The sequence below is a fragment of the Pezoporus occidentalis genome, unplaced genomic scaffold, assembly GCF_034315485.1.
Source record: "Pezoporus occidentalis ecotype Australia unplaced genomic scaffold, CSIRO_AGI_Poc_V1 ctg63, whole genome shotgun sequence".
In the NCBI taxonomy this organism is placed as follows: Eukaryota; Metazoa; Chordata; class Aves; order Psittaciformes; family Psittacidae; genus Pezoporus; species Pezoporus occidentalis.
In genome coordinates this window covers 8,040,573-8,051,410 of record NW_026915977.1, presented here as the reverse complement: position 1 = coordinate 8,051,410, position 10,838 = coordinate 8,040,573, and the positions used below count along the sequence as shown (strand labels likewise).

At 57.3% G+C, this 10,838-nt stretch overlaps 1 protein-coding gene across 1 annotated transcript; it reads left to right on the top strand.

The window, feature by feature from the left end:
* Positions 1 to 799: 799 nt before the first annotated feature.
* Positions 800 to 9,540, top strand: AMER1 (APC membrane recruitment protein 1). Its single transcript, XM_062640209.1, has 2 exons — positions 800 to 904; positions 1,974 to 9,540. Exon 2 carries the CDS (start codon positions 2,044 to 2,046, stop codon positions 5,284 to 5,286), a length of 3,243 nt encoding a protein of 1,080 aa, XP_062496193.1. The 5' UTR covers positions 800 to 904; positions 1,974 to 2,043; the 3' UTR covers positions 5,287 to 9,540.
* The last annotated feature ends 1,298 nt before the right edge of the window (positions 9,541 to 10,838 follow it).

Genomic DNA, 10,838 nt, shown 5'->3' with positions numbered 1-10,838 from the left:
CATGGCCGAGGGTTTTTTGGGGTTGGGCAGGGGCTGTTTTTTAATTAAAAATGTTTTTATTAAACTATTGTGACCTGATTCATAAAATATCTCTTAATCAAAGAACCCAGCATCCTTTGGAAGGGAATTTCAGGCTGGAGCAGGGCATCCAGGCAGGGATGCTGCCCACCAGTTACTCCCACTTTCCATGGTTCTCTCCGTCATTCCAGCTCTCCTAACGAGCAATGGGGACAACGCTTGGACATCAGCAATTGCCCTCACTGCCGGGAGGAGCTTTGCTGGCTCTTCCTGCTGCAGGGAGTTGATGGATAAACCACACCGCTCTGGACAGCGTTTTGGGATGGAGCAGAATGCAGATGGCTGAGCCCGTGCAGCCCTAGCTGCATCCCACATGGAAGCGCTGTCAGGGCAGAGGCACATGGCCTTCAGGAGCTTTGAGGATTGCTCTCTGCAGAGCACAGGCACGTTTCTCCCTGATGTACGGGCATGGGAGGAGCTGAGGGTGTCTCCTGTGCTCGGGGTGTCCACGCTGCCACTCCCGTGTTGGGCCTGTGTGTGGCTGCAGGGACACGTGGAGCTCTGCTGGAGGAAGGAGGTGTCTGCGCTGCCGGGCTGCTGGGCTGGGGCTGTGCGGTGGGCGCTGTGAGCAGGGGCCGGGCGCTGCGCTGCGAGCTGGGTGTGCGGGGATGGGTGCGCCGGGGCGGGCGTTAGGACCCGGTGCCACCCGCTGCCCCGCTGACGTCAGGGAGGCCCCGCCCTCGCCGTGACGCAGGCCCCGCCCCTCCGGCCGCGCCGGGCGGACGCGCGGACCCGGCGGCCCCTCGGCCTGGGCTGCCCTGGGCCCCGCCGCCCGCCCCGGCCCCTCCGAGCCCCGCGGGCCGCGCCGGGCCCCGCCGCGCCGCCGGTGAGTGCCGGGGGTTGGGGAGGGAGGGGGGGGGCGCGGTTCCTGCGGGCGGGCCCGGGGCCGCCGCTGCCTCCCGGCGCGGTGGTGGCGGCGGCGCTTCCCCGCGGCTCCGGGCCGGGGCCTCCCGCTGCCGTGCCCAGGGTGCACTTGGGAGTGGGGAGCCGGGTCCCGCCGCCCCCTCCGCAGGGCCCAGCGCCGGGGGGCGGAGCGGGGCTGGGGTTAAACCCGTCCCTGGAGCGCTCAAGGCCGGGTTGGACGGGGCTTGGAGCAACCTGGACTGGGTTGGGTTGGAAGGGAGCGCAGAGCTCACCCAGGTCCAAGCCCTGCACGGGCAGGGACACCTTCCGCTGGCGCAGGCTGCTCCAAGCCCCGTCCGACCTGGCCCTTTTACGTATTTATTGGCTCCAGCCTCAGGTTGGCAAAGGGGACGTTATTATTTCAGTTCTCATGTTACCGACATCAATCCAGGATCAGATTTAAAACCGCCCTCTCTGCTCCTGGGATAATCTGATCAGGGCGGTTCATTGTGGGTGCTTCGGATGCAGTTCCCTCTCGCTGGAGAGACGGTTTGGAAAACAACTGCAATCCTCTTAAAAAAAGCTAACAAGTGCATTAGAGCAGCTTTCCTCCTGGGCACGTGCTCAGCGTGAGCTGCATCCTGGCTGGGTCCTCATCGGAATGCTCCCTGTAGCTTGGCACTAGGTGTGGGAGGGCTGGGATGGGGTTTGGCCAGTGTTGGTCCCTGCCCCAGCCTGTCTTTGCCAGCTCAGTGGCGGCTAGTACCTGAACCTGGTGGCAAAAGGGCCGGGAAGCCAAAGGGCTTGGAGGGAGGTGGCTCAGGGATGAGACCTGCTTGTCACTGGGCCCTGGGAATGGTTTTCCTACACTTGTAAGCTGCTGCATTGGAGCAGCGCGATGTTTTTATGCCCGTTTTAAGGAATGGAAGGAGCTGAGTGGCTTTTGGAGGTATTTGCAGCTCCAGTTGCAGCTGGTGACCAAGGTCTTCACCTCTGGCTTTGCACCATCCGCTGCCCTCCTCTCACGTCTCTCCCCTTTGTCTTTGCTTTAGCTCAGCTGTGATGCCTCAATCTCCGCGCCCGGAAGAGAACTCCACTCCCAAAGTCATCCTTTCCAGCTAGATGCACCCAAACCGGGCTGCTGCCATGGAAACAGCCTGCATGGAGGAGCCTGCCCGGACCAGGACACAGTCGGTGGCCTGTGCCAGTGACCAGCAGCGGGAGGAGAGCGGGGACCAGCTCCCTGAGCAGGGCAGTGCCTCCATTGCAGCCGCAGAGCCGCAGCCGGCACCTGGGAAGCTGAAGAAGACGGCGTTCAAGCTGTTTGGAGGGAAGAGGAGCATCTGCACGCTGCCCAGCTTCTTCGGGGGCAGGAGCAAAGGCCAGGGCAAGGCAAACTCTAAGAAGGGCCTCAGTAAATGTAAGACCCACGACGGGCTCAGCAGTGCTGCTTATGACAGAGGTGGTGGGGCGCAGCTGGAAAGCCCTGCGGAGGGGAGCAGGGACCTGCATCCCGGCCCTTTGCCGAGCTCCCAAAGCGCTCACGTTGCTGTAGACACCAGCGCCAGGTTTGATCTTGGCCAGCAGGATGGCTCGCCGCCCGGGAGCATTGAGGGCTGTGAGAAAAAGCCCAATGGAGATAAATCCTCTTTTCCCAGACCCAAAAAAGGCCTGAAAGGGTTTTTTAGCAGCATCCGGCGTCACCGGAAGAGCAAGGTGGCCGAGTGTGAGAAAGCCGAGCTGCCCGAGTGGAGCGGGGACACCGAGGAGGCCAGCAGAGCTCCCGGAGGGGCAGCGGAGAGCCAAGGTGCTGCGGAGGGAAAGGGACTGGCACCGGCCTCTCCTGGCACAGCCTGCCCAGGGGGCCCAGAGGATGAGCACTCCATGGGCACCGCTGATAACTGTGGGGAGGCTGAGCCCGGCTGCCTGACCGCTGCTGAGGGCAGCTCTGAGTGTGACATGGTGACAGTGGCAGGGAAGAGGGATGCTCTGGATACAAAACCAGAGTCTGATGCTGTTGTGTGCGCGGAGTTTGACCATGGTAACATGCTGCTGGCTTTTCATCCGGACTTCATGGACAACGACCCCCCCTGCCTCAACTCTGGGGACCTGCTGAGCCTCATCCTGGGAGATGCCGCGTCCCTGAAGAGCTTCGACTCCCTGACGGGGTGTGGAGATGACATCGCTGAGCCCGACATCGCCGAGAGCACCATCTCTGTGGAGCGCAGCAGAGATGCTGCGAAGCGGAGCTCCTGCTTGGTCACCTACCAGGGCGGTGGGGAGGAGATGGCCATACCCGAGGAGGCAGAGGAGTACCTCCACCAGCTGTGGAACAGCAACGTGGCAGGGGACAGGAGCTACGGAGCCCAGGTGTCGAGCAGCAGCCTGGAGACCCACGCCTCGCACGAGGCTGAAGCCCACCCCTACATAGGGGATGCGATGGATGGCGTTGACCTCCTGACGCCACAGAGTGACCAGCAAGAGTCCGCCCCTAACAGTGACGAGGGTTACTACGATTCCACCACGCCGGGGCCGGAGGATGACGCCGGGGATGGGCTGGGTGAGCTCAAGAAGGATCGTCTGCCCCGGGACAGTTACAGCGGTGATGCACTTTATGAGTTCGACGCGCTGATGAGTCCCTCTCACGGGGACGAATCCCTGTTTGAGAGCAAGATCTCCCGCCCTGGGATCTTCAGCTACTTCTTGGACTTCTGCCTCCCTGCCGAGAAGAGCCTGATCCAGATGATTGATCAGAAAAGAGGGGTGATGGAAATGGAAGAAGAGGGGCTGGTGGCCATTCAGAAAGAGCTGCTGTACTGGGAGCTGCAGCGGGAACCGGTCTTGAAACGCCTTGATGCTCCCAGCAAGGAGAAGTGTCCCCTTGAGAAGCAGTGTGTTGAATGTAAAACCAGAGCAGCCAGCTCAATTGGCAAAAAGAGTGGCCTTGGTGGTGAGCAGGTGGCCTCGCACGCCCCAAACAGAGGGGGGAACAGTGCGGGTTCAGTGGCTAGAGCTGAAAATCCAGAGTGGAGGGATTTTCCAGGGACTCTGTGTCCAGAAAACTGTTACAACAGCCAAAAAGCTGGAAGTTGCCTTATTCAGCTCGTGCAGAACAACCCGGGGTTCGAGTCAGACCCAGACCATGGGTTGTTTCGGGACTCCATCCACGGCAGTGTCGCCCCAGCCAAAGCAGGGATGTTCCCTGGCTACAGGCTCCCAGAGGATGAGGATGGTGATGGAGAGGAGACCTCCAGCAGCAAGCCCCAGGAAGGCAGCGAGCCCGAGCACGCCGTGAGCTTCTCGCAAGCGCTGGTGGAGTTCGCCAGCAGCGGGACCCTCTTCTCCAGCCTGTCCGAAAGCCTGGGCAGCTCGGCCTCTGGCTCCTCCTTCACCCAGAACCTCCCTGCCCTCCCCACCATGGTCACCTTCGACGTGGTCGACGTGGAGCAGGAAGGAGAAGGGGAGTGCGAGCAGCATCCTGACATGACTGCGGGCGAGGACATTGCCGAGGCCTTTGAGGACAGCTACGGGCAGAAGGAGTCGTTGGCAGAATGTGACGAGCGAATGTCCCCGGGGTTCGCCCCCGGCTCCTTCCAGAGCTGCGACTGGGGCGTCACCAGCCTGCCCCGGCACCTGCGCCTGCACGGGCTGAGCCCCTCCATGGTGCCGCTCTCCATGGACCGCAGGAGCCGGTCGCTGGACACGGAGAGCCTGGAGTTTGAGCTCGCCGAGCCCCAGGCTGCCAGGAGCGGCCCCCAGCCCGGCCGGCTCTGGGCGAAGCGGGACGGTGGAGCGCGGAGGAGCAGGAGCAAGGAGGAGGGCGAGCTGGCGGCTCCCGATGGCGGGTTGAGCTGGCCGGGCTTGCAGCACCTCCAGCACGACCCTGACACAGGGATGGAGCTCTGGGGGTTCGCTCCGGCCACCACCATGGGTGGTGCCTGGGAGCCCCCGGAGCAGCCGGGCTCTGTGTCCCCTTTCCTGCCTCTTTCCCAGAGCATCTCTGGGGAGACTCCGGAGCCGGAGCTGAGCAGGCACCCGCTCAGACCCCACAACTTGCCTCTGCAGCCCGGCGCGAGGTGGTCCCGGGAGGCAGCCGGTTCCTACAGGTACCGCGGAGAAGCCGCCACCAAAACCTTGCCCCATTTGGTACCCTCGGGCGGGACGGAGCCCGAGCTGCCCCCGGGCTTCGGGTTCTCTTGTTCCCCGGAGAAACGCGGCAAGTGCAGACCCGTGGGCATTGCCCAGGGCGTTCCGCAGCATCCCAGCGGCTCCACACAGAGCCCGGAGCGCTGCGGAGAGCCCCTGAAAGGCAGAGCCCCCCCCGGCACCCGCAGCGCTGCCCTCAGCCGCACCGACCCCGAGTAGCTGCTCCGGGGAGGGAGCGGCAGCGGTTGCAAAGGGAGGGAGGAAATAAAGCAGTGAGTGACTTGAAACGAGACCTGGGCTGAGGAGCTCCTCTGCTGCAGCCCTGGCCGTGCTCTCGGTGCTGTGGATGCTCTGCCAGGGCTCGGGGTCGCCTGCGGGATTTGTGTTAACACTGGGGCACCTTCTTATTGCCCCTGTGCGTGCTCGTGTTGCTGCTGGAATGAGAGCTGGGAATGGATCTGTGGCAGGGTTGGGGGTTTCCTGCAGGGTTGGAGCCTGGGGGAAGCTGTTGAGGGAAATCAGGGTGGGGGGGTTCTTCCTCTTCGTGGTGAAACGTTTTGGTTTAGGCTCATGCTGAATGTCTCCATCTCAGCCTCCGTTTGGGGAGGAGGGATGTTGTTTCCAGAGCGAGGATGGAGGAGACTCAGCCGAAAGGGGAACTTTGCAGTCACACCCTTATTTATTACTCTTTTTCCCTGGCCCCAAGGAGAGCAGGAGTTGGTGTGTGCGTGCTCATCCCGTCCCCAGGTCTAGTTTTGATTTGCTCAGAGATGCCACGCTTGGAGAGATGTGCCGTCCCTCTCAAGAACGAAGTGTTGGTCCCTTCTTTGTCGTGGTCTGCCTTCAGTGTAGAATTCCAGTTGCAACCTTTCCCATGCATTGTCCCAGGCTCCTGGCCTCTCCCACGCCATGGGCACAGGGATGAGGTCTTTGGAATAAGCTAACTCTTCCTCGTGCCTGTAGCTGTGAAGTTGCAGGTGTTGTTACTTCCTTCAGAAGGAAGATCTGGGGGTTGGTTTCTTTAATTTCCACTACTTGATGGTTGCTTTCTTTGCATAAACTCATGCGAGGGAAGTGTTCTGATGGTTGGAACACAGAATGTAACGGCCTCAGCTGGGCTCCACGGCCTCTTCCTCCCGACTGGAGGGGACGGAAGAGCTGGAGGTCACTGCAGGTTTGGGATTTGGTTTTCCTGTTTGAGGGAGCGTGGAGGAGGGACGCGAGCTGGGACGAGCTCCTGCAAGCATCCGCTGGAGGCTGTCAGTCCTGGAGGCATCTCCCGTGTCCTCACCCCATGATCTCAAACACACGTCTCTAAACCAAACCTCCCTGTCCATGACTCTCGAAGCTGCTTCCTCCCTGCCCTCCCTCCCTGGATCCTCATTTTCATTCAGTTCCTGACAATGGGATTTGTTCTCCCCCGAGCTGCCCCTTTTCTGTTTCTCTTTGCAGCAGAATTTGTAGCATTAAACGGAACGATCACGAACTGAAATTCCTCCCGAGCTGCCTCTGGTGTTTTCTCCCCTCTCCGGAGCAAAGTGCAGGGCAAGGGGCAGCTCTTCCTGGCCCTGACCCACTTTTCCTGCCAACTCCTGCTGCTCTCTTGACCCACAGCCCTGCAGGGATGTGGCTCCTGTTGGAAACCTCAGCAGCTCCCTGGCATCGCCGGATTTACAGGCCCAAGGAGCTGGTTGGGGTTTGGTCCCCCCCCACCTCCCAAGCGAAATGAGGTGCTGGTATTTCCTATTGAGAAGTGATTCTTTACTGCCTTGTCCTTGTGTGTGTTGAAGGAGCAGGGAAGGGCAAAGCCAGGCTTTGCCTGCCTGCTTCTATCTGTGTTTTCATCCCTGAGCAGACTGATGAGGTTAGAGCAGACCCATCTCTGTATCCACGGGCTGAAACCTCAATTTTCCAGGGTTTTCATCCCAGTCCTGCTGCAGGGAGTCACTGCAGTGCCACGTTTCTTTCCTCCCATCCCTTTGCACATCCAGAGAGGATTTCATGGGACAAACCTGGCTCTTGATGCCGCTCCTGCTCCACATCCCCAGCCTGCAGAGGAGAACCCGGGTGGCCATGCAGGCATTCACAGCCTCTGCCTGCCCTGACAGCAGCTCCTTGATGGCGTTTTAATTACTCTTTAATTTCAGCCTGTCACCAAAGGCACCTCGTGGGTTTCAGGGGGTTTCTTGTAGCATTTTGTGTCTCCATGGTGCAGCCTTTGCCAAAGTCTTGGTGAGGTGTGGAAGTGTCTCGGTGCTCAAATGAATGTTCCGTCGCAAGCACATGTCTCTAGGGATAATCCTTCTGGTTGTAGGTACGTCGTGGGAAGGCTCAGTGCAAACAGCTTCTAGACTCGAGTGGGCGAAAGCAATACAGCCAAGACTTGATAATCTGACTTTATACCAAAGGTTTCTCCCCTTAATTGGATGGGAAGTAAATGAAGCAAAAATGGATTGGCTTTAAACGAGCTTCCCAGAAGCGGTTTTGGAGCTCGTTTGCTGCATTATTGGCATACTCTGCTCCATTAACCCAAAGAAATGAAGAGTTTTCAATGTGCTAACCCAGCCTGTAAATTATCACTGCTGTAGAGAGACTGGATTTCACTGCCTAGCGTGCTGCTCCTCCTAAACCACCTGTCTGTCCTGGGATAAACAGGAACAGGCCTTCTGGTCCTGATCTGGATCCAGCCGTTAGTCAGATCCTGCCTTACCTGAGGAACTCAGATCTGAGGGTGGTAGTGGAGGCTTTAATGAAAAAGGGCTTCAGATTGTCTTGCCAGGGTGTTAAGGGAATTTCCCCTTGAGGAACCCCTGGAATGCATGGAAGGTTTTGCCTCAGAGGGATGAATTATGGCTGTTAACCTGCGATGAAACCACTGACGTTGGGTCAGTCTACCAAGTAATTCTGTATTGCATTTTGGGGACTTTAGGGTTTTTTTTTTGTTTGTTTGTTTGTTTTTATACACATAAGAAAATGGTCGATTTTATCTATTTTTGTATAGTTTGGCATTTTCTATTCATGGGGAATCTTCACGGACTGTTCCTTTCCTCATGTGCGGTGTCTGGTGAAGCGGTGTGGTTCACCCCTTCCCATGGAGAAAAGGCAACTCCTGCTGCTGCTCCCACTGCCTGTGCAATGCAAGGAAATCACCTCCTGTCACCTCATGCTCCACTCCATACCCGGGGCCCACTCCGAAACCCTGTTACCAACAGCCCTCTCTGCACACACCGCTGGGACATCTTTGCTTTCAGGCAGCTTTGTCACGCTCATCAACTGCTGTTTCTTACTTTTTAAGCTTTGTTTTCAATCTGAATTTGTGGGTTTTGGTGATTTCTCCTTCAAATGTTGTCTTTAAACCCCAGAACCACAGATTTCAGCCAGGGTTTCCCCTTCTGTCTGCTTAAATTCTTTTGTCCAACTGGGGCTTTACTTAACTCCCCAGGCAGGAGATGCTGTGGGTTGGTGCATGGTGATGCTCTTGAAGCCAGGGATGAATTTCCCCTTGGTGCTCCCTGGCTGGGCTGGGAGCTTGGCCATGTCTGAGGATTGCTTTTCCCATAATCCCAAAATCCACATGGGATTAACAGGGCTTTCCACCTTCTCTTCCTCTCCTGCCATGCCAGGCTGGAGCCTGGGGAGCTCCAGCCCCAAGCCGCCTGCATTGCCAGCATCAATAAAGCATCTTCCTGGAATAACACCACCTTGAATTTTGGGATCAGGAATGCAAGGAGAGCTTCTGGTAAGATAAGACCCAACACCAGTCCATGTGGCTCTTCTTGCTTGTGTTTTTCACTTGATTGAATGAATGTGCTGCTTTGTTTGCTTGACTCTGGAGGAGCTGTTGCAGCCCTGCACAGAGGTAAGGGCTAAAATAGCTTCTCTGCAGAAGGCTGTGGTTGTGAGCAAACAGTGATGAGCAGCAAGAAAAGTAAGTGCTGACAAGCTAAAAGATTACAGCCCAAAGCAAGTTTTTTCCTCTTCTTGCCCCCCACCAACGCCAGCAGAGAAGGCAACTAGTGCCTAGCCATTGGGCTCAACTGTGTGTCTTTAATAGCTCTTCCCCCGCTGGTGTTTGGCTTTGGATGGGGTGGGCAGGTCGCTCAGCAAACATTCCTGGGGCGCTCTGACCCGCGCCGCCTTCCACATTCCCTCTGCCCCTTAAGGCTCCCTCCTCTCCAGCTGGAGCTTCCTGCTCCTCTCTGGGTGCTGAGCCCTTCTGGAGGCCCCACTTGGGTGAAGTGATGAGCTAGAAAAGCCTCTTGGTAATACAGAAATACAGTGATTCCCCACTGCAGAGCTGGGACCGGAGGCAGCTCCTCCCCAGTGACCAACTTGTCTGAATTTGGGGTTATTTTGTTTTCTTTCTGGTCTCATTGCTACTTGTCCTTTCAACTTTTTAATGTATTGATTGTGTTTCAAAATGAATGTTCCTTTCACTGAATTCTAATGAATAAACTTCAGATTTTTAGAGAACATTGGATTTCACTTGTGGTTTGGTTTCTTCCTGCTTATTTTATGCTTGATTTAATCTTTCTTCCCCTTCTATCTCTTGATTATTTGCAAGTGAAGTGGCTTTTCAGTGGGAGAAGGCAACCGAAGAGATGCTTCAGAGAGCACAGCACGCGGCTGCTCCGTACCACACCCTGCCAAATGAACCCTGCAGAACATCCATCATTTAAGGCACCAGCCCCCAGAGGTGAATTTTTCCTCTTCATTTCTCACTCTGTCGCTGCACTTGGCTGGTGGCTGGGGCTGATGTGGGTGATGGAGAGCAGAGATCGTGTGGCTCTGAGTTAATGAAGCGTCACTGGGGGGGTCCCTCCTCCCAGGGTTGAGCCAGCACACGGCAGCGAGCCGGGCTCCTTCCCTTCCAGCAACATTCCATAGAACCATAGAATCCCAGAGTGGTTTGGGTTGGAAGGGACCTTAAAGCTCATCCAGCTCCACCCCCTGCCACAGGCAGGGACACCTTCCACTAGAGCAGCTTGCTCCAAGCCCCTGTGTTCAACCTGGCCTTGAACACTGCCAGGGATGGGGCAGCCACAGCTTCTCTGGGCACCCTGTGCCAGCGCCTCAGCACCCTCACAGGGGAGAGCTTCTGCCTAAGAGCTCATCTCAGTCTCCCCTCTGTCAGGTTAAAGCCATTCCCCTTGTCCTGTCCCTACATCCCTTGTCCAAAGCCCCTCTCCAGGTTTCTTATTGGCCCCTTTTGATGGTGGTGAGGATATAACAGGAATTTCCATGGCATCCATGGGAGCAGGAAAACCAGTGACAGCTTCGCCTCCCTCTCTTCCCTGTGCTACTTGGTTGGCCTCACCAGTAGGTTCCTTGGTGTAGAAGGGGTTGAAGGGATGATCTGTTTTTCTGTTAAGCAATAAGCATTTCTAGGGAAGCTCATCAGCATTATTGTTTTGTAGCATTAGTTTCCTGGTCTGTGAGTTTCTCCAGGCTGTGTCTTTGTATCCGGCTCTGCTGGGGCTTTGTGTGTACCCCTGGGCGATGGCACGTGCTCATGGGCACTGCTGAGAACTGCAGCTTCCCCCACCTAATAGCTGATGAATGGCTCATTCCTGATGGGTTTTAATTAGCACTGCTCTGGGTGATGAGGTGCTCAGGAGTGTGTAGGGAGCATGTGGCTGATGATGGATGGGGCAGGGTGTGGAGGTGAGCCGAGGCGCCTGCTCTGCTGGATGAAAGAAACCCATCCGTCTACATGAGTCCTGCTTCGCCCCCTCCTCTTCCTCCTCAGCACCCAGCCTGGGAGATTTCAT